The following is a 23,433-nucleotide window of genomic DNA, read 5'->3' as shown; positions in this document are numbered from 1 at the left end:
TGGGCAGACCACCTAAACATACCCCTCCAGCCCAGGCAGGATCCACCCCAACCCTGGAGCCATTCAGGAACCAGCTCACCCCCTCCCCCAGGGAGCAAGCAAGGGCACCCATACCTGTAATCTGGCGTGCTTAGGTAAGAGATCCAATAAATCCTTGCCTGATCTGGCTTTGTATCAATTTCTTTTTTTAAACTTATTTGGTTGCCATCATGTGGGATCTTCCATTGCGGCAAAGGGACTCTCTAATTGTGGCGCTCCGGCTCAGCAGCTGTGGCATCTAGGCTTAGTTGCTCCCCAGCGTGTGGGATCTTAGTTCCCTGAACGGGGATCAAACTCAGGTTCCCTTCATCGCAAAGTGAATTCTTAACCACCAGACCACCCGGGAAGTCCCCATCAATTTCTATTTAAGAACCCGGGTCAATAACAAATCCACTATAGTCCTTTGGAAAGTTATCTTTTAACAATACTGTTACTCCTTTAGAAGGACAAAATTTCAGTGGAACGCAGACCATTTCTGAGCCTCCCTCTCAGAGCGACACTGTCTGATGTCATCAGAGCTGATTACTCCGTGAAGTTAGGGATTCAGATCCTGTGCCAGGGGCGTGGGTGGCACTTCTGGAAACTGCAGCCTGCCGGTCTGTGAAATGGGCTCATAACGGGTCACTGGGCCCCCGGTTCCATCATCCTCTGTTCTGTGCTCGGGCCCAGGGGGAGGCGCGGGGGGCTCAAAGCGCGGCCTCTTCCTGGGGAGGCGCCCAGCCTGGCACATCGCCCCTCCGCTCCCTCGCGGGGTCTCTGGAGGGGGCGGGCTCGCTGGAGCCAGAAAGCCCGGAGCCGCCCAGGAATCTTGGCTGGAACTGCGAGCATTTCCTCCCAGGCGGGCCGGCGCGATCCCGGGGAGGGCGGGGAGGGCGGCCGCGGGCAGAAGTGGCGCTGCGCTCCGCCGGCCGGCAGCATGCGGCCCCTGCTCTGCGCGCTGGCCGGGCTCGCCCTGCTCCGCGCCCCGGGCGTCTTCGCCGGTGAGTGGGGCCGGGGAGCGGGGCGAGGGCTAGGGAGACCGCGGACCGCGAGGAACGATTAGAAGAGAGGGAGGGAGGTGGGAACGGAGCCAGATGGAGAGAGAGAGAGAGATGGAGAAAGAGGGAGATGCAGGGCGGGGGGAGAGACAGATAGGGAGAGAAAAAGGAAAGACGAAACAGAAAAAGGCAGAGAGATAAAGGCACAGGGACATAGAAAAAGGAAAGAATAAAGAGAGAAAGGGAGAGGCTGGGACAGATTTCGGAGGTAAACAGATGGGTGTGAACTATGAATGAGGACAGAGAAAAAGGAATTTAGTGGGAAAGAAACAGAGGAACTAAAATGGCAAGAGAAAGGGGAGAGAGGGAGAGAGGATATTGAGGAAAAGAGGAGGATTTGAGAGACAAAAAACGGAGAGGGGATGGAGAAACCCAGTGCCCCAGGTGGGGAGGAAAAAGAGGAGGGGGCCAGGATCAGGAGGTGGTCAGGTCTGCAGGGTGGCGGGGCCTGCGAAGCACCCAGGCCTCCTTTCCTGGGGAATTTCCTGGGATGCTGAGCCCCAACAGGCAGACGACCCACGTCTGGTCCGGCCCAGCTGGTAGGGGCCAGGCAGGCGGCCCCTGGAGGTCTCGGCTTTACCTGCCTGATAGTCTGAGGAGGTCCTGCAGTAGAGGAGAGGAGGCCAGTTGTCAGCCTTTTGGAGAGCTTCGCAGAGGGCCTGAGCAGCCTTGGGTGGTGGGGAGGAGGCTGCAGGAAGGAGAAGCCCTCTGGGTGCTCCAGGCTGGGTTCCTTGCAGTGCCTTATCCCCTCCACCTCCCCTGACAGCAGCCTTAGAGCTGTCCCCTCCCAGGTGAGGCTCGGACAGGAAGGCTGCAGAAGGCGGAGACCCTATTCTATACCAACACTGTACTGTACGCATAGATGTTCCTTCCACCTCCGCAAGACTCTGCACTTTATATAGCTCTTTATAGTTGACATTTACCCAAGCTCTCTTGCCAGCTTCGCCCAGAGACGGCTGATGCTCACAGTTGTGCACGTGAGGGGAAGGCTCAGTCTGTCCAGGCATGCAGGTCTCCTGCCCCCCTCGGCCACACCCTTACCCCATGTCAAGCTGCTCCCCTATCCCCCTGGAGCGGGCGGAAGTGCCCCGCGTCAGGATGGAAGCTCCCCGCGTCAGAATGGAAGCTCCCCTGACAGGGAACTAGGAGCCCCAGTGAAAGGGCTGAGGCCAGTCCTGCTCCTGGCCAGCCCCCCGCTGAGTGACCTTGGGTGAGTTGTGTCACGTCTCTGAAGCTGTTTCCTCTTCTGTAAGTTGGGGAGAATGGTAGCCACCCAGAGAGCTGGAGGAAAGGGAAGTGCCCGGCGCAGAACACCTGTCAACACACATTGGCTCCTTCCCTCGCCCCCTCAGACAGCTCCACTGACCTCTCTGAGCCAGTTTCTCCACTGAGGTTGGCAAAGGAGGACCAACAAGCCCTTCCTCACAGGCTGAGTGAGGAGTGGCTGAGACCACCCAGCATTGAGCCTGGCCCACAGTGCGATCATCCCCACCCCCTACTTTCCCGGCCCACCCAGTCCCCTCTTCCCAGAGTCCCCACCTCCAGGAGCTGAGGGGACAAAGCCGAGTCTGTGCTCCCCCAGAGGGAGGAGCTGGCCACTGCCCACAGCGGCTGACCTTCTGTGGCCCTTTAGCTATGACTGGTATATACATTTTGTCTCAAAGCCATTTTATTTTATTTTTTTTTTATTTTTTTCATTTATTTTTATTAATTGGAGGCTAATTACTTTACAATATTGTAGTGGGTTTTGTCATACATTGACATGAATCAGCCTCAAAGCCATTTTAAACATTATTTTCTTCCTGATCATGCTCATTGCTTCAGATTAAGAAAAAAAGAAGAAAATATAAATGTATTAATGTAATTTCACATTGTGTTCAAACACTTTTGTATATAGCCTTTCAGACTTCAGACAATTATACCATTGTTTTTTTTTAAACTGTTGGTTATCAAATCTTTTGGATATATACACGGAATAGTGTAAGGAACTTCCATGGATTCTTGACAGATCTTAATTCATCTAATCCACCTTCTCTCCCCTCCCTCAGATTAAACGAAACTCCAGGCACTATATATTTTCATCTATAAGTATCACCTTATGTATTACTAAAGCATCAACAATCTTTTAATAACTGAAATACCATTATCACTACCTAAAAATAGATAATTCCTTAATATCATCAAATGTCTAGTCAGTGTTCATGTCCCTAATTGTGTCATGTTTTTATATTTGGTTTGTTTGATTCAAATGAGGTGGATACATTTGGTTTTTGGTTGATATGTCCATTAAGTTTCTTTTAGTAAGTTTTAGGTTTCTTTATAAGGTTCTTTTCTTTTTTCTTAAAATTTATTTGGTGAAGAAACTGCATTGCTAGTCCTATAGTTTTTCACATTTAAATTTTAGCTGATTGCATCCTCTATATGTCATTTAAATGTTCTTTTCCCTGTATTGTCTATAAACTGGGAATTAGATATAGAAGCTTTGTCTAATTAATTCCAATTAGACTTTTTTTTGGCAAGAATACTTTAAAATGGTTTATTGCTTTAATTTTCATTTCTTTGATTACTGCCAAGGTTGGATTTTTCTTCAAATTAATATTGGTCATTTCTAATTCTTGTGACTTGTTTTGGCCTTTTCAATTGTGGGATTGGGATTTTTCACATTGCTCTATAAAAGTCCTTTATGTGTTGAGTGAAACAGACTGTTCTGTGTTATTTGTAGAGAATTTTTTTTTAAGTTAAGGCTTCAGCTGAGTTCCTTTTCTATTTTGCTATCAGAGGGATCTCAAGTCCTAGAGCCTAGTCCCATTAGCCATTCTCATCCATGCCTCAGGGCCTACAGGGATCCTCCACCACTCCAGGTCCCTGTGGACTGTCTTCCATTGGAATTCTGCTTGTTTACTTTGGGTGAAAGGAGAATAAGCTTAGGCTATGGTCCAATCTTCCCAGGTGGCACTAGTGGTAAAGAACCTGCCTGCCAATGCAGGAGACTCAAGAGACTGGGGTTCAGTCCCTGGATCAGAAAGATCCCCTGGAGGAGGGCATGGCAACCCACTCCAGTATGCTTGCCTGGAGAATCCCATGGACAGAGAAGCCTGGCAGGCAATGGGATTGCAAAAAGTCGGACACAACTGAAGCAATTTAGCACGCAGCACACATGGCAAGGATCACTGCATTTCTTCTTACAAAAATGGATGAGGGGGGAGCAAACCTCTCCAAGACAGTTTGATCCAGTGTACACAGTTGGGCTCTCGTTGGCCCTCAGGACAAGTGCACAGGTATCATCTGTACAGGTACTTTTTGCCCCATGCTGGTCCAGCCTCTCATTTTACAGAGGAGGCAGCCGAGATCCCACGATGGGAGGCTCTTAACTCCACGGAACTCCCAAAACACAGCATGGTGTCAGGCAGGTAGGATTCAAATCCTGTCCCCACCATCTACAAGCCGTGTCCGTGTAGTCTTGGTCGTGTCTCAACCTCTTTGATCTTTCGTTTTCTCATCTATAAAAACGTGATGCAGAGTACTGAGCTTACAGATAGAATGAAATGAGATAATGCAGATGAGTACTGAACAAAAAGCTAGGCACATAGTAAGTGATCATCAATTGATATATAAATGGATTCAAATATAGAGTATGGCTGTGCCCATTCTAAAGGTGGAGAAACCAAGGATCCAGCCAGTGGGACTGGCTTATAATGGAGCCCAGAGAGTCCGGTCAGCCCTGAACCCTCAGTGTGCTTGTTGGCAGAGCCCCTCCCAAGCACCCCTTGGACCCCTGTACACTGTAGTCCCAGAGCAGATGCCTTCCCACCTTGAGGAGACCTAGCCAGAGTTACCTAGTGAAGAACACTGGCTCCATGTGGAAGGGAAAGACCATGAGGGCTTACACTGCCCTGCTCAGGCTCCAGCCCACCTGATGAATGCCTTACCTGACATTTGCACATCATCTGGCAGTTCTCAGGTACCTTCCAATGCAGAATCCCCTTGGATCAGCACAGCAGTCCCGCCAAGAAGGCCAAGTAGACAGAGCAGGGAGGATTCCTTGCAGAAGAAGCTGAGTGAGAGGCAGAGAGCACAGTCAGTCAGCAGTGAAGGTGGGCCACACCTCTGACTCCCAGCCTTGTGCTCTTTTCACAGCATGTGGAGAGAAGTTAATCCTGGATGGCTTCCTAGTCCTTGGCATGGTGTGGGTTTAGGAATGTTCTAGTACTTTATAATCCAGTGGATTAAAAAAACATAGGATTCTGAGGTAGAAGGAATCTGGTTTCCTGTATGGCCTTGCGGGGAGCAGAGCTGCTTGCCAGCCCTGAGCATCAGCCAGTCCACCTCTGAACTGATAAGTGAGAAAGAAAGAAACACGTGTGTGACTGGGGGGGGGGGGGGGCGGGGGGGGAGGGCTCTTTGTTACAGCAGCTCAGCTTGTATCCTCACTTAACCACCCACTGACTGCATTGGTAAGCTCTTGAGGTCACCAGCAGGCTCAAATCCACCTCTGGAAAATGACCAGAGAACAAGGGAGACGACACATCGCTCCCAAAATAAAAGTTTCCCAGCATCTGAGTTCCCTCTGAGGGGGCTTAAGTGGCCTTCTCCTGTTTCAGCCAGAGCAGGTCCACAGATTAGAGTTCTTCATATAATTGTTTGAAAATATCATTCTTCTGCTTAAAAAACAAAAAACACTGGTTTGGAATGAAGCAGAAATGTTAATACAAATATTGAATGTGGTCAAATTTATTAGACTATTATATTGAATGTGGTCACATAGAATTAAGCCCCAATCTACAAGTGTAGCTGGTCAGAGCTGCACTTTTCAGGATCAGAAATCGTTTGAGTTGTGCACTTTCTTAGTGAGTGTTCAGGTCCAGAAGAAAAAAAAGTTCTCATATGTCTGTCAGTGGGAGTGGGCCGTACTCCCGCCTCAGAGGCCGGGGGCCCAGTGGCGTCTACCCCTTGCCTGTGCTGGGCCTCTGGTCCCCACTCCACCCCCAGCCCCCACCGGCAGCCTGCTCTTACGATGTTCCACCCAAGGCCGCAGTCCAGGGTGCACATCGGCCCTGAGTGGGCGCCAGGCCAGGGAAAACAACCTTGCATCCAAGAAGGTCCATTTCCCAACTGGCCAGGCAGGGGAGGGAGGGAGCAGAGGAAGGCAGGGAACACTGGGAACCGCAGCCTTGGCTGTCCATGGTCAGGCGGGATAATCCTGCCACCTCCCCCACTCTTCTTCCTCTGGTTTGAGCTTCCCTGGAGCCCCTGAAGCCGGCAGGCATTATCAAGAGCTCCTTAAGACTGGGCGAAGAAGGGAATCCTTGCCTAACTCTTGCTTTGCTGGAGCTTCTGGGCGGAGAAGCAACTTGTCCTTAGACTCATCCCGGTTCTGTCCTGGTAGCTCATTTGAGGTGTGAGAGACAGAGATGAACCTTGGGTGCACTGCATCTGTTCGGGAGTGCCTCGCCCTCCCCACCGCCCCACAACCCTTGTTCTGAGGAGGCAGCAGAGGCTCAGGGAGCAGAAAGTTCCCACGGCCGCACCAGTGCGCGGCTGAGGCTCCAGTGTGTTTCTGCCTTCAGGCTTCGAGGTCAATGCCTTGAGAAGCCCCGTGGGGAAGGGCGTGGCGGGCAGGGTGGCCGGGCTCTTCCCGCCACCCCCCCAACCCGCCCCCTCAGCACAGCTCCCCGGGAGGCCTGGATGAGCTCACAGACAGTTGTGCCACAGCCCTGGGCGCAGTTGTGTCCAGATGCGACGGATTACTGCCGTGTGATGTAGAGAGCAGCCTCAGCCCAGCCTCTTCCCTGGAGGGGTCTGGGAGCCAAGTCAGACCTCATCGCAGACACGCAGAGAACAGGATGTTTTAGGCTGAGCGAGGGGAGCAGATTCTTGTTGTTCCTGACTTAGAGGGCTGGTAGAGCCCCGCTTGGCCGGCAGGGTCACCCTGCTTCCTCTTGGCTTACGTGCGTGGGGGAGGGGGAGAGGAGTCGTTTAGGGTCTGGGAGAGGGCAGGTGGGGCGCAGGGGAAGGGCTTGGCCAAAGGCCCCTTTGGTCGAGGCCTGCAGAAGGTGTGTGTGGGCACAGACCTAGACCAGGACAGCCCTCTGTGTGGCTGAGAACAGCTCTGCCTGCCCCCTCCAAGTCCTTTCTCTCTAGCTGAGCACCCCAGTTTTCTCAACTGAGACATATGAGTCAACATCTGGAGTCCCTTCACAGTGACCCCATTAGACCTGCCTCTGCCTGTCTAAAGCCTTCTCTCAGTGAATGACCCAGAATGGAGCACAGCCCTCCAGGTGGGGTCTCTCAGAACACCCCCCAACACCCATCCAGAACATTTTGCATCAATGCACAAAGCGCACGATGACTTATGCTTTTTGCTGACAACCTCATTGGACAACTGCCTTACATTGTGGAAAATTTCAAACCAGGCATACAAAAGTAGACTAGCAGAGTGAACCCTCCAACCCCCACCCCATGTCCCCATTACTCAATTTCAACAATTACCAGTCTTGGTCAGTCTTGACCAATATTCAATACTCCCACCCATGCCTCCTCCCACTCCCAGGCCTGGATTATTTTGAAGTAAGGCCAAGATATAATAGCATTGTATCTATAAATATTTCAGGATAGCTCTCTAAAAGGCTCCTTTTAAAAAGATAACCAAAGTGACACTGTAATATCTCCTCCCTCCTCAAAGTCAACAAAACGACCAGTGTTTTTTGAAGAGGCATTTCTAAGTTCAGTGGATAGATGTAATAAAAAGCCTAAAGTAAAAACCGAAATTCTCTACAAATTCTCTACTCTGATGCTCAGAGTAGAAGGAAGTTTTATCCCTGTGCTTGGCTCTCACCCCTGTGTGGAAGAGCTGGGGTCCAGATAGAGTTGGGACTAGAGACTCTTAGGGCATGGGGACTCTGGAGAGCTCCAGAAAACCAGCTGGCTGACGTGGGGCCAGGAGGAGGCCAGGGTCCTTGGAGTTCAGTCATTTGCCAACTGTGTGATCTTAGACAAGTCACCCAGCCTTCAGAGTTACACATTCATCACCAGCAAAATGGCTTATCATCTCCATCCTTATCTCAAGGCCTGCCAACCTGCTAGGCAACTTTATATTGTCCCCTTGGGCAACCCAGCCAACACTGAGGTCTTAGAGTTACAAGAGTTTTACATTTACAAAGATCAAGTCCAATAACTCTTATCCCCACTCAGATTCAGATGCCCACAGCCTTGGTATTGTCACTGTGAAGCTGCTCCACCTCTCAAAGCTAAAAATTGCAGTAAATTCTGTTACTCCCATCATTGCATCGGAACCTCTAGTGCCTTCAGACCCTCCCTTTCTCCCAATTATTAGTCTTCTTACTGGCCTTTCCCCCTTCCTTATTCAAGCTAGACTCCAGAACTCAGCCACCTAAGCCCTGGCTGGTTGAATCGTCAGCTCCTTTCTCTTCTGCCCTTCACCACATTCATCCCTCGGACTCCCAGGTTTCAGCTTGTCCACCCGTCTGTCTTTGCTGCTGACACCTACCTGCTGAGCTGCCGGGGTGGGGCTTCCTTGGCGCTCTCACTCTGTATCATCCTCCTAACTGCTTCTGTCATTCTCCTCACCCCCTCTCTTTATTCAAGCTTCTTACCCAGGGGTGCTGATACACTGGCTCTTGGGAAACAAAGCGTTTGTCAGTTTCCATGGTGAAAGTACTCTTGCCGTGTCTCCCATTTTAGTGACTGTGTCTATCAGCCTGCTCATAGAATTCCCAATAACTTCACAATGAACTCTCCTCTGCTAACCCTGCATGAGTTTTCAGCAGATGATTCCCCTCTTCACCGAGTGAATAGCAGTTATTAGGTGGGACTCGCTCAACTTCTTGACTCTTTTAAGTAGAACATTTTACCCATTTCTGCAGCATGTCCTCTCTGTTCCTTCCACATGTGACCCCCCCCCCAACCCCCATCACCATTTCTGGATTCTGTGGCCTCACATCTCTTCAGGAAATGCATTCTTTCAGTTCTCCTGGGTTCTTCCTGTCCTCAGGCTAAAAGCGTGGTTTAGTTTCTTCAATGCTTAAAAACCTGGAAATAACAATAAACACTTCTTTAGACATTGTGATCTGATCTCCCTTCGCAGCCAAGCTTGGTGGTAATGTTTTCCAGGATCTCTGTTTCCTTCTCCTGGCCTTTGCGTCCCTTCTCATCCCACTGTGACTAGACTCTGGTCCGCTGGCTCCTCTTCACTAAACGCGCTGGGATGGCATTCGGCATCAACTTCTCTGTTGGTCTGTGTCTCGGTCTTTATCTTGCTAGACCGCAGTGCCTCATTAGGCCATGCTGTTTCATCCTCTTTAAAGTGCGTGGCTTCTCTTTGTTTCTGGGGCAGTGTCCCCCTTCCTGAGTGTCTGGGTTTTCCAAGGATCCAACCAACTTGGATGCCCTAAAAACATCTCAGAGCCACCAACCCTGCAACTTGCGCTCAAAACCGGGCTGTAAGACTTCTGGTGTGAAGGTTGCTGGTGCCAGGAAGAATCAAGGAGGAGTCAACGGTGGGGAGGAAAATGATGTTGAACAAGTTGAACCTCAGAGCTTCTACTTATTAGCTGTGTGATGTTGGACTTATCATTTCACCCCTCTCAATTTCCTTATGTGTAAACTGTGGATAGTAATTGGTTGTAGAGGTTGGCTGAGTTTACGTATTTGTTGAGCACACCATGTGGCACATAATGCTATTTCTAAAATATCTCCACACATATTCTTCCTCTTTTCCTACAGCTGCCTCCTTTCATCAGTTCTTATGCCGATTACTGCGATACTTCCTGCCTTTAAAGATGAATCTCTCCAATTCATTCTCTATATTTTAAAAATTCATATATGACTACGTGACTCTCCTGTTAAAAGAACCCCCGAAACATCATGATTGATTTATTAGGCCCCGGCTTTGCTTCCACCATCCACCTCTCCAGTCTCATCCCCACCCACCCGGTACTTTCCAGCCACTCCAGACTCCCAAGGGTTTCTGCACTGAGCCATGCTACCTCATGTCTATCTTTGCACATGCATTCTTTCTGGCTAAAACATTCCTTTCCTTCCTTATCTTACCCAGTTCAGGCCACATCTCCTTGAGGATGCCCACTTGGGTCTGTAGGTGACCATGGCTCTAGAGATGAGTGAGTAGGGCAGCCGTACACTCACACCCTGGCCCTCTCTGCTTCTCTTTGGGCTGCTTTCAGGACTCACCTCCTTTGAGCCAGGTACTTTGTAGGAGACTCTAATGTTACAGGGAAACCGAGGGCCCCACATTGACAAGACTTGTTTTCCCACAGCTGATGAACCCTTCATCCCCTCCCGAGGAGACTCAGCTCAGAGCACAGGGTGTGACAGATACATGGCTGTCCACAGTCGGCTGGACGTCATAGAGGAGGTAATGAGGGTGACCTGGGGGGACATGCAGCTTCGGGACCATCTGCCAGGCTGGTGGCTTTGGACTGCTCAAGCCAATCTGGCTTTGGAAAATTGGGGCGATCTAGGCCAGTCCTGCTCCCTGGCCACCATGTTAAACATCTCCGTGCCCTACCTGTACTGTTAGGCTGACCAGCCCCCAACAGACCCTGCCTCCCCAGGGAACTTGCTTGCCTCCAGCCAGAGATCTCTGCATATTCACCAGATGAGAAGGTGGAAATTCAGTCGCTGTGTTTTGTTATACAGCCACTGCTTGTAACCCAAGGTCCATAAACTTGTATGGGGGGAAAAACTGCACTTTATTTCACAAACCTTTAGCTGAAGTTTAGCACTCTCATTCACTATAGACAATAAACCACTATAGACAAAAAACAACTGTACCTTGACTTTGTCATCAATAGAAATCACAGATAATTTCATCCCATTATAGTCACTGTGAATATCTCAACATATCATTTATTCTAATCAGTGTGGCAAAAATTCAGTGGTTGCTAGGCCTGCTGTTACTTGAGCTAGGAAGTTCTATATCAAAATTAAATACTTTAATATTTTAATGCAGTTTATGTCCTTGGAAATCCTATATGTTTTCTCAATGAAAGCAGTCTTCTAATGGGGATCTATAGTTTTTACCAGACTACTAAAGGGATTCATTTACAAAAAAAGTTAAGAACCCCGAATAAAGAAAATTTCAAAATGCCAAAACGGTCATTTGGCAGAGTCGCCACCAGGGGGCGGGGCAACAAAAGGAATGTGAACTCCCAGTGGTGTCATCTTGAAACGAAAAGGGATCCCAGAGTCCATCCTTGCCTCCAAACCAGTGATTAAGCGAAACCCCTGAGCGCCAGAACCAGGAGTGGCCTTGAGTGAGCCCCTCAAATCTTGTCATCTGGGAGCCGAGAGGCAGATGCGGGAAGAGCCTGAACCAGGAGGACCCAGGTCCCCTGGCACCTAGTTCTCTTCCCACTGCACCCTACTGGACTGCCACGGGCTCTGGAGGATGTGGCTGATGAAGCAAGACTGACCTCACTCTTGTCTTCCACTCCCCTACTGTCCTCTGCCTTCTCTCCTTGCTCTAGACGGTGGAGAAGACGGTGGAGCACCTGGAGGCAGAAGTCAAAAGCCTGCTGGGTCAGCTGGAGGAGCTGGCCTGGAACTTGCCCCCGGGGCCCTTCAGCCCGATCCCCGACCTCCTCGGAGACGGAGATGGTGAGCAGCTTGGCTAGCAGAGATGACAGCCTCTGGAACTGGGCAGCAGGGTGGGGACGACTGCTCCACTCCACTGTGTAACCTGGACAAGCCAGGGAGTCTCCAGCTTCTCCTTGGGACAGAATTGGGAGGAATCCCCCCCAACTCCCCCTCAAGAGTTGTCTGCCCACACCCCTGGGGTTGCTGCAGCCCAGCATCAGGAAGGGGCACCTGGAAGAGTTCCACTCTCAGCACCACCCTGACGCGGAGCAGCTGCCTCCTCCTCGAGCCCTGTGTTCCCGCCACAGAAGTCCCTGGGAGACTGGGAGGGGAGGGCAGGCAGCAGTCAGTACCCGTTCGCTCACCCCCCAGGTTGCCCCCTCTCTTTCAGATCACTTTTGAGCACCAGAGCTGGAGCCGCCCAGCAGCTGGCAGTGACACAACAGCTCTCCTCTGAGAACAGAACAGGCATTCTGGCCTGGCTTCCTCAGCTTTGTGCAAAATAAAACCTACTCCTTTGGTCCTCTCTGTGTCTGCTGACAGTGACCTCAGGAGCCACAGCCCCTTCTCCGTCTGCTCCCACGCCCTCAGGCTCACACCCCTGCAGACTCAGACGTAGGAGCACCAGTCCATCTGCACGCTTCCACCCTTCTTATTTACAGGGATGGACAGGGCAGGGGTGGGTTCAAGAGGTGAGGCCCCTGAAGCCCAGAATTTTAAGGCAGCACAGTGGAAGGGCCCTCTGAGTAGCCTTGTTAATCAGCATGTGGCCATGGGTGAACAGTAAAGGAGTAATCTGGGAGCTTATCAAAAGTGCTGAATTTGGGGCCCCGCCCATAACCTACATTTTAATGAGACTGCCCAGGGGATTTGTATGCACGTTAAATTTTTCTCGACTAAAGAAAAATTTTTTCGACTAAAGTAAAATTCACGTAAAATTCTAAATTTTAACCATTTAAAATGGTACAGATTCAGTGGGTTCACAGTGTTGTGCAATCACCACCACCTAATTCTAGAAATTTTCATCACCCCCTAAAGAAACCCTGTACTATTAAGCTGCATTTTCCATTTCCCCTCCCATCCTCCCTTGGAAATGACTAATATTTTGTGTCTGACGTTTTTTCACTTACCATGTTTTCAAGGTTCATCCATGTTGTAGCATATATCAATACTTCATTTTTGTTTATAGCTGAACAATATTCCATTATGTATCTATATCACATTTTATTCATCCATTCATCAAATCTGTGGACATATGGGTTGTTTGTACTTTGGAGTTATTATGATTAACACTATGAACATTCATTCATGCATAAGTTTGGGTGGGTATGTGTTCTCATTTCTCTTGGATGTAATTGTTGAGTCAAAGAGTAACTCTTTTAAGTTTTTGAAGATTCACCATTTTTGCATAGCAACTGTATCACTTTACATTCCTACCAGCAATATATATGTAAGATTTTCAATTTTTCCTTATCCTCCCCAACACATCTCACTGATTACAGCCATCACACTAGATGTGAAGTGGTATCTCGTGGTTTTAAGTTGCCTTTACCTGATGATTAGTGATGCTGAACATCTTTTCATGTTTGTCCGTCATTTTTGTTATCTTTTGGGGGGAAAGTCTGTTCAAATCCTCTGCCCATTTAAAAAACTAGGCTGTCTTTTTCCTGTTGAGTTGTAAGAGTTCTTTATGTACTGTGGATACTAAATTTTTATCAGAAATATGATTTGCAGGTGTTTTCTCCCATTCTGTGGGTTGTCTTGACAGTGTCCTTTGATATCCAAGTTTGTTTTGATGAAATTCAGTTTAACCGGGCGGAAACACCAAAAATAAAAAAAAAAGAAAAAAAAAAAAAAGAAATTCAGTTTATCTATTTTTTGTTATTGTTGCTTGTTCTTTTGGTATCAATCTAAGAATCCACTGACATATCCAAAGTTATGAATTATTTATTCCTGTCTTCTAAGATTTTTATAGCTTTAGTTCTTACATTGTTTTGTTTAAAGCTATTTTAGGTCAATGTTTGTATGTGCTGTGAGGTGAAGATTCAACTTCATTCATTGGTTTGTGGGTAGCTGTTGAAGAGAACATTCTTTCCCCATTGAATGGTCCTGGCACCCTTGTCAAAAATCATTTTAGCATAAGGTTTACATCTCAATTCTATCCCATGGTTCTATATACCTTTATGCCAGTATCACACTGAATTACTACAGCTTTGTGGCAAGTTTTGAAATTAAGAACTATGAGTTCTCTGACTTTGTTCCTTTCTAAGACTCTTTTGGCTTTTTGAGGAATTCCATGCACTTCCTTATGGATTTTAGGATCAGCCAGTCCACAAGGACAAAAGGCAGTTGAAGTTTGATATGTATTGGATTGAACTTATAGATCAATTTTTAGAGTATTGCTATCTCCACAGTACTAAGTCTTCTAATCCATGAGCACAGGATTTTTTTTTTTTTTTTTTTTTTTTTAGTGTGTCTTACACCACCTTGGTTAAATTCATTCATAAGTATTTTACTCCTTTTGTCTGTTCTATTCAATAGGGTAAGTGAGGTGTTAAAGTCTCCAACCACTATTGCTTAACTATTTCTCCCTTCCATTGTCATTTGTTTCTGACTTTTCTGGGGCTCTACTGTTAGATACCTATGTGTTTACAGTTGTTATATCTTGATGGATTAAACATTTTATTAGGGTATGTCCTTAGTCTGCCAACATCTGCCTCTTAATTGGGAGCATTCCTCCCTTTATATTTAAAGTACTTATGGGCCTCCCGGATAGTACATTGGTAAAGAACCTGCCTGCCAGTGCAGGTCTAAGAGATGCAGGTTCAGTCCCAGGGTCAGGAAGATCCTCTGGAGGAGGAAATGGCAACCCACTCCAGTATTAGTGCCTGGAAAATCCCATGGACAGAGGAGCCTGGCAGGCTACAGTTCATAGGATGGCAAGAGTTGGACACAACTGAAATGACTTAGCCACATTAATAACTTATACCACTTAGCTATTTGTTTTGTATCTTATAATTTTTGACTCCTTAATTCCTCCATTATTGCCATATTTTGTTAGATGATCTCAAGTGTACCACTTGATTCTTCTCCTTTACTGTTTTTTTAGTTATTTTCTGGGATTACATTAACATCTTAATTTATAACAGTCCAGCTTGAATTAGTACCAAGTTTCAATAGTAGACCAAAACTTTGTTTCTCTATATATGTCCTGTATAACTCCATCACCCACCTTTAATGTTATTGTCACAGAATACATCCTTATACATTTTGTGCCAACTATAGTATTATAATCATTGTTTGGTGTCAGTTTTCTTTTAAATCATATAGGAAAAAATACTATAAATTTAAAAAATACATATTAATATATTTATATTTACCTGTGTTTACCTTTAACGTTTTATTTCTTCATGTGGATTTTACTTACAGTATCCTTTCATTTCAGTTTGAAGGACTTTCCTTGGCATTTCTCATACAGAAAATCTACTAGCAAGAAACTGTCTCAATTTTTGTTCACCCAGGAATGTGTTAACTTTTCCTTCATTTTTGAAGACTATCTTGCTAGGTATAGGATTCCTGTAGACATTTTTTCCCACTGCACTGACTATGTCATCCCATAACCCTCTAGCCTCCATGGTTTCTGACAAGAAATCAGATGTTAGTATTTTTGAAGATCCCTTGTATGTGACAAGTCAGTTCTTTATTGCTGACTTCACAATTCCTTGTCTGTCAACAGTTTGGTTATGTGTCTCAAAGCGCATCTTCATAAAAATACCCCTTATGATTTGAGTTCCTGGGATGTGTGGATTAATATCTTTCATCAAATTTGTAAGATTCCAGCCACTGTTTCTTCAAATATTTCTGCTCGCTCTCTCCTATGACTCCCATTATGTGTATGTTGGTATACCTGATGATGTCCCACAGGTCTTAGGCTCCATTTTCTTCTCTCCTCAGATTGGGAGATCTCAATTGACATATCTTAAAGTTTGCCAACTCTTTCTTCTGCTTTCTCAAATATCTTCTTGAACCTCTCTAAGTGATCTTGTTTTTCTGTATATGGGTCATATTTTGTTTCCTTGCATGCCTTGTAATTTTTGTTGAAAACTGGGCATTTGTTGAACATTATGTGAAAACTCTGGAAATCAGATTCTTTCTTTCCCTTCCTGAGTTTGTTGTTGCTGCTTGCTGAATTTCATGTAGTTTGTTTAGTGCCTTTCTGAACTTATTTTTTACAAGTTTGTATTCTGTGTCAAGTGTGGCCACTGAAGTATCTGTTGAGCTAACTTAATGGCCTCTAGTGATTCAACTTTAACTCCTGGAACAACAAAACCCCAATCTCCCAGTTACAAATGTGTTCTGTGTGTATTGGAGGCAAATCTTTTGATACGCAGCCAGCCAGACTGTGACTCTGCAGTAGCATTCACTTCCTGCAAATGCAGAGCCTGAAGGTCTGCCAGAGGTGAGAGTTTAGGGCCCTCTCAAGTCTTCTAGGCATATGCCCAGCCCTGAACATGCGTGTGGCCTTCCAGATTCCCAGCAATTAGTGGAAGCACTCCAAAACCATTACTCCGCAAAGCATCACACTGTCAGCCTCTGCTCCCCAAACTTTTCAATTTGTTACCTGTTTGTCCCAACTGTTATCCCTCTCTCCAGGCATTTGTGCTAATGAAACTGCCTTCAAATGTCCCCAAAGGTTGCCACCTCCAGCTTGCAAGAGTTCCAAATTAGGTAAAATAAAAGAAAGTCATTTCAGTCAGTCTTCCTGGCAGCAACCAGACACGTCAAAACCACCAACCATACCTCTTGAAAACAAGGTCCATTCTGCTCCATCCATTGCTAAGAACCTATAAAGGACTGTGGATATTGTTCTTGAGTCTACCAAGCTGGGGTGAGGAGGATAAGGCTGGGGTAAGTGAGAATGCCACAAGACCCTCTTACCAAGACTCAGTTTTTGTTTTTTTTAAAGCTTTTTTTTTTATTGCTGCAAACTTTCAGTTCACTTTCAGATTTCTCATAAAGTTGATTCTGACATCTTATCACTTTTTTGGAGGACTAGGCTTTTCAAGTTCCCTACTCTACCATTTTTGCTGACAAGAATGAAGTTTAAGAAGCTCTGATCTAGTCTCCCCTTCACTTTAGGCCCAAAGAGAAGTAACTTACCCAGGGTCACACAGCAAATCAGTAGCTGAGCTGAGGCCAGAAGAGGGATGCCTGACTCCTGGACCAGTGCTCTTTCTGCTTCAGGGCTGCACTGGGTTCAGAGTGGACACCAGTATTAGGCCAAAGTGAGTTTTCCAAGGAGTGGGAGGGGATAAGAGCCCCTTGTAGAGATGGGGGCTTGACTGATTGAATCCTTTGCTGAGAGTGAACCCTGTATAGGGCCAGGTGGAGAACTGAGTAACGATGTTCTTGTTTTTAGAAGAACACAAGCAGAGAGCTTTCAGGTTTGATGAAGCAAACATTTTAAGCTAGTATCTACCTGGGGAAATGATTTAGCTTGATTTCTAGGCTAGGACTATAATGCCCTGCCAAAGCACAAGGATGGCCAAGCATGCTGGGTCTTGGTCAAGTGGCTCTAGGCACGGGAACTGAGGCAGAGCTGAACTGACAAGCAGGGCCTGCCTGCCTTCCATTCCAGAGCCCACAGCAATCTTCTCTGGCAGTGTGACCAGGCTCTGTCCAGCTCATGCCCCTTAGGCCATCTCCTCTTCTGTGTCTAGAAGGCAGGGAGGAGACAAACTGGTGTCCCCAAGCAGATGTCTACTTTGTGGACAAGGCACTCCCTGGGGCCTTTGCTAGGGCTCAGCACGTTTGGGCTCCCACCCTGGCCTCTGGCTTCTCTCCTTTCTAAACTTTCAACGTAAGAAACCACAAAGGGAGTGGAGATCACTAACCAGAAGACATGCTCTGGGCTTCTGGATGAGATGCAACAATTTCTAGAAACTCTGCCCCTTCTGGACTCGCCTTCTCCTGATACCACCAACAAAGGGGCAAAGGGCCCCCCAAGAGACCACAGCCTGGAGCTGCCTTTCAGACTGAAGCGTCCCTGCGGGGAGGAGCTGATCTCATGCCTCTCTGACTTTCTGCTGTAAGGCTACCCCCAGGAGTCATGCGCACTCCCTTCTGTCTGTGCCCTTCCTTCCAGGTGGTCCTGGGGAAAGGACCACACTCCTCCTACTTGCCCTAGTGGACTTCACTGCACCCACATCTTACCAAAAACCCTGTGTGCCTTTTCAGCATGCGGGCCCTGAGCAAAGATTTCAGGAACCTCCATTTCTCATGTCCTTAAGACCCAATCCCTGTAAATTACTTATATTCAGGGTTTCCTAAGCACAAGTTTCTATTTAAAGCCGTATAACTTTTCACGAGCTAATAAGGCTGGAACCCCCTAAGCTACAGGGCAGGATCATGAAGCATGAGAAAGCAAACTGGCACCAGGAAAACACTTCCAGAACATTCCAGAGCTGGATGACTTTAATTTGGAAACAGCATTTGGCCATCAACATTCAGGTTTAAGGCACATTCTCAATTACAAGAAGCCCTGTCACTGGCAGGGAGCTGGCTTTGTTCTTGTGGTTTGCGTGGAAGAAAGAACAGATGACTTTCTGGCCTTTTCTTTTCTAAAAAGGAGTGAGTTTGGCAATAACAAAGCTCATGACACATTTTCACCAGATGCAGAGTGTGTACCCTTAAGGGTTTTCCCTTTTACTCCTCAGTGAAGACACAGCACTCCAATCCCCACCTCTTTCACCCAAACTTTTTATGCAGCAAAGACGTGTATGCAACTGTCTGCAACTATATATTTAAAAAAAAAAAAAACCTTCTAAACATACGAAATTACATGGCTAAAAGGAAGCCAAGAGTTTCAGCCATAAGCAAAGGGGAATGACTGCATGAGTCAGGAAACAAAACATCTACTTTAGCTGCAAGAGGCTGTGAGGGGTGGGGATGGGCAGGAGGCATCCTGAGAGACTGACGAGGTTTGGCACAAGCACAGTGCACGGATCAAGAGGGTGGGGGAGGAGCTGGGGCCACGGCTCTACGGCTGGTCTGAACGGTGACACCTGGGGGCGGTTTTGTAGATTTGTTAGAAACAGACAAACATCCTTTTGGCCTTTTCCTGGCATTGCTGTTGCCAGCAGGTGGACCAGGTGACCCACCAGCCACTGCTCAGTCGTTGCCACCACAGATCTTCAGCAGAATCTTCCGGTAATCCCCTGAAGTGTCTCCCTGGTCACAGAAAGGAGTAAGACATCAAGTTAAGAAAGGCTCGACCAGTTCTGGCTTCCTGGCTCTTGATTTTCTTCTGCCCAAAGTGCCCTTACAGAGAGGTGGCCCTATCTTACGAAATTTCCCATTCTGCTGAGCAGATGAGCAGGTCACATGCTGGCATCACAAGTACATGGACCATGGACAGTGTAGCTCAGCCTCCCTAGTCTCCTCCCTGAAAAAAACTGAAAGCTGTACTCACCCCAATGATCAAAGTCAGAATTTGAAAAACAAACACAAAAAATTTTTGAACAGCCAGAAACACCCCTACCCAGGTCTAACTAATGGCGGCCTTTGCCCAGTGCATTTCTGCTGTACTCAACAGGGATTATACCATAAGGCACTGTACCCTGTACCGGAACTGTCATCTACTGTGATACAATCATCCAGTGGAGGAGAGAGTTACTATTTCAGCTCCCAGTTCACATTAAGCTCTCCTCCAACTGTCCCACTGCACTTAGACGTAAGGCCACAGTGAGCTAATTTCTAATCATTTTCTTCCTTGAGGGCAAGGCCTATGGCTTATTCCAGATGCCCACAGCCTACTGGCAAACACAAGATTGCTATCAGCAGCATTGTTTCTATAGCCAAGAAAAGAGAGAGAAGCTTCTCTCAAGAAGATGCCCAACATCAAACATCAGTGAGTCTGAAATCAGGACCTGGGTGTGGCAATTTCAAGATTCATGTGAGCTCAGACTTTAACTATCAGAATTCCCCTCCTTCCCACTCCCCCTGCAATAGGAATCAATTCTGTCAGACTGTCTCTAACACACAGTGATAAGAGAGGCACTACTATCTATTAGACACGTACATGTCATACAGTATGCTTTACATGGACCGCTTCCTTCAAGATCCAACACTTCTGGGGGTGGGATCATCTCAAGGATGATGGAACTAGGGTTCAGGGAGGTTTAAGCAAGCTGTGTGAGATCATACAGTGAGAAAATACTAATAGAAAAGCCAGAATTGGATCCCAAGTGGTGTGACCCCCGAGCCCTCGCTCTGAACTGCCTTCCTGTGCTGCCTCCTCCATAAAGCCGAAAGAGGTGACTCGTCAGGAAGCCAGAGCCATGCACCCTCTGGGGGGCCTGGGACCTGAGTTCTCACTGATGGATGCCAGATCCACAGGGTGGCTGGACTCTGGAGGTCAGGCACCAGGTGTACATGTGTGTGGGGGGTGGTACTGTGTGTCTCTCATGCTGATTGTGGACCCTCCTCTGCCAATCATTTCCTGAACAGCAGTTGTGCTAGATGCTGGGATAGAGGGAGGGTCAAGACCCTCCCTGCCGTCAGGAGCTGACAAGCGGCTGCTGTGAAAGCTGAAGAAGGCAAGCAGAGGACCACAAACAAGATGCCTGTGCTTGGCTGAGGCCAAGCCTATAGGAGCTCTGAGGAAGAGCAACGGGGATAGTGGGAGCAGCCAGGGAGACAGCCCAGACGGCCCCCAGAGGCCCGTACCGTGATATCGTGGTACAGCGACTTGCCATACAGCCGCTTATACTCCGCTCTGATGTCCAGGAGGTCGATCTCGCTGCGAGACACCATGATGCGGATCAGGGTCCGGTCTTTGGTTCCTGCTCCCTAAAGAGAGTGGCCCAAGGGCATGAGCTATGTACCTCCTCACCGTCCAGTCCCCAGCTTTCCTGGGCCCTGGGCCCCTCCCCGCCCCCTCTGGAGGAAGGGTGGCTCTCCTCAAGCTTCCTCCCCTGAGCAAGGTCCCAATCACAGGATGGGCTGAGACACCCCCCTCACCCAGACCCTGTACCTGGGGATTACTTACCCTCATGGCCTTGTTGAGCCTCTCAGCAAAGAAGGCTGGGGTATTCTTAAGACATTTCACTGGAAGAGAGAAACAGCATAAACTGATCTGCAGAAAACTCAGTCAGGGGGACACGGGGCACACAGCCACCTCCTAGAAGGCCGGCTGTCCATCAAACACACCACGGCATCCATCTTCCTCCTCCCTCATCTCCTTCAGGCTCAATTATCCCACGATCCTGGCTCCAGCCCTCTGGAATAGAAACATGCAGCCTGGACACCAACGCAACCCCTTTCCTGGTAACCAATGTGATGGAGGAAGCTGGTAGGGAAGGAATGTGGATGGTGGTAAGGAACCATATGGCTGCTCAGGCAGGAGGGAACCCACTGGGGATGGTGTGACCCTCGGGGGAAAGGCTGTCTGAGCAGAATGAATATCTAACTAGGGTTCTCAGGCCATGATACCTACCCTGGGGGACCTGGGGGAACCTGTCCCATTCAGAAAGCTCCAAGAAAAGCAAAGCAGAAGATGGACAACCCATGAGAGTCCCAAGTGGGTATAAAGAGGGGCCAAACCCGCAGGTGGAGGGCAGGGGGAGGACTGGCCTGGAGCATGCCAGGCCCTGCTCTGGAGGACAGGACCCGGGCACTGTGGGAAGCGCACAGCGTCCCGGGAGCTATGCCAGCTTTCCTCAGCCAGGGCCTGTTTTGCTGTTGCAAGTAAAAAAAATCTTTCCACGTGTTCCCATCACAAACATCTGACAACTGCCTGCAGGGATATATTTTTAGAGAAGACTTGGCAGGATGTGAGTCATCTTCCTCCCGGAGAGCGGCTGGTCGTGCTCCCACTGGTGCTCACACTGCAGCTCCCTCCCCGGGGCTGGGCTTGAAATATAAACAAGACCGCTGGGGGCACAACCACACACAGTGATCCAGGAAGCAGCCTGATTTCCCACTGCGTAGGCACCTGGATTTAACAATCTTGGACCCTATCACTATGCTCGCCCTCAACCGGAGGGTGGGTGAGCACCCAGAAAACTCACAACACACCCCAGACCCCAGCAGGAGGGCTGAGACACCTACCCACAGCCAGCATGCCCTGCTCCAGGTCCCCGGACATCTCCCGGCAGATGCTCTTCTCAATGTCACGTCCTGTCATTCTCTGATACTCATTAAAAACTAGTGGGAAGACAGAGGGACACGTTATGAACTGAATTCTGCCCCTGACGCTTGCCCCAAATCCCTATGTTGAACTGTCCTAACTCCCAGAACTTCAGAATTTAACTGTACTTGGAGATACAGTCTTTAAAGAGGTAATTAAGTTAAAATGAGGCCCTCAGCATGGGCTCGAATCCAATCTGGCTGGTGTCTTTTTAAGAAAAGGAGATTTGCACATACAAGCAAACACCAGGGCTGCAAACACAGAGCTAAGAGCATGCGCAGACACAGCAAGGAGGGGCCATGTGCAGGCCAAGCAGGGAGGCCTCAGGAGAAACCATCACTGCCGGCACCTTGATCTTGGACTTCTGGCCTCCAAAACTGGGAAAAAAATAGATTTCTGCTGTTTAAGCCACCTGGCCCATGGTATTTTATTATGACAGCTCGAGCTGACTCAGACAGGACACATGGTGAGACCTCTACCTCTTCCCAGAGACCCCCCTCTCCCCACTCTGCTCTTGGCACCCTAGGCGGTCCCAATGACCACACTAGCCCAGCTCTCAAGTCTGCCAGTTCTTCACCCCAAGGCAAGGGCACTCCCCCGCCCCCCAGGCCTGCTCACTCAGTCCCCTTACCAGCACCTCTGCTTCTATTGTACCTTAATCCCCTGTCCAGAAGCCCTGACACCGATATGCTCTTCTCAGATCCACCACTTCCAGCCCCAGCCCTTCTCCATCATTCTGTGTGTCGGTCTTTCTCAATCTGACTGTAAGCTAACACCCCTCCAGCACCCCAGCTTACCCTGGGTTGGGCTGAGCACCCGTGGGAAGTGGGCTGTGGGTTCTAAGAGAGGCAGGTGGAGCCATGGAGACCTGAGTCCTAACTTGAGCTCGGCCCCCAGGATGTAACTTCCTCTTCTCTGGCCAAGGTCTGTTTCTGTATTCTCCAAACTGCTGTCATTTGCATATCAGAATCATGATTTCTACTACCTCTGTATCCAACTCAGATCAGCTCCTCTTTTCTCCTGACTAGTATCATTCATGCAGTTGGGGTTCTGATGTGCTATAAACATATCTCATACTCACTAAAATAAATAATGACCAAGATGAACGTATGTGCACTCTTGCTCCATTATAGTACAGTGCAGAGGTTCACATGTGTGCTGTGGAGGTGGTCAGCCTGAGGGCAAATGCCAACTCTGCCACATTACCAGTTGGGTACCTGACTTCCCCAGCTGCCCTTCGCCCCACTCCTCATCTGTAAAGTGGGAGAATGGCGCCTATTGGAATTTATTAAAGGCTCAGTGCATGCCCATAGTGGGTGCTGGAGATCCCACCCCACTGCTAGGTGTGGTCATCGTTCTCCATCCTCACCTGCCCTCTTATACGCTGACACTGCTGGCCTCTAGGACACCCCTTTCTCTGGGTGCCCCTCCTAAGTCTCCTGCCATGGCCAGAGCCCTGTCCTCAGACCGCTGTGCTCCCTCCCGAGGGGACCACTTGCAGTCCCAGAGCCTCAAACTCCTTCGACCCACTCAGCTTCCAAACTTCCACCTCTA

At 48.4% G+C, this 23,433-nt stretch overlaps 2 protein-coding genes across 2 annotated transcripts in view; one reads left to right on the top strand and one right to left on the bottom strand.

The window, feature by feature from the left end:
• The first annotated feature begins 758 nt into the window (after positions 1–758).
• PLAC9 (placenta associated 9) lies at positions 759–12,213 on the top strand. The gene is made up of 4 exons (XM_043927103.1): positions 759–1,019; positions 10,370–10,467; positions 11,582–11,711; positions 12,082–12,213. The coding sequence occupies exons 1-4, from the start codon at positions 956–958 to the stop codon at positions 12,090–12,092; spliced, it is 303 nt and encodes a 100-aa protein (XP_043783038.1). The 5' UTR covers positions 759–955; the 3' UTR covers positions 12,093–12,213.
• Positions 12,214–18,146: 5,933 nt separating this feature from the next.
• ANXA11 (annexin A11) overlaps positions 18,147–23,433 on the bottom strand; it is a 42,400-nt gene continuing 37,113 nt past the window's right edge. The window contains exons 12-15 of the mRNA XM_043927100.1: positions 21,801–21,896; positions 20,740–20,798; positions 20,418–20,540; positions 18,147–18,920 (exon numbers count right to left, since the gene is read on the bottom strand). Coding sequence (XP_043783035.1) covers positions 18,861–18,920; positions 20,418–20,540; positions 20,740–20,798; positions 21,801–21,896 — 338 coding nt within the window. The 3' untranslated portion in view covers positions 18,147–18,860. The remainder of the gene's footprint in view (positions 18,921–20,417; positions 20,541–20,739; positions 20,799–21,800; positions 21,897–23,433) is intronic.

The sequence above is a fragment of the Cervus elaphus genome, chromosome 15, assembly GCF_910594005.1.
Source record: "Cervus elaphus chromosome 15, mCerEla1.1, whole genome shotgun sequence".
Classification (NCBI taxonomy): Eukaryota; Metazoa; Chordata; class Mammalia; order Artiodactyla; family Cervidae; genus Cervus; species Cervus elaphus.
This window is presented reverse-complemented; position numbering and strand designations above follow the sequence as displayed.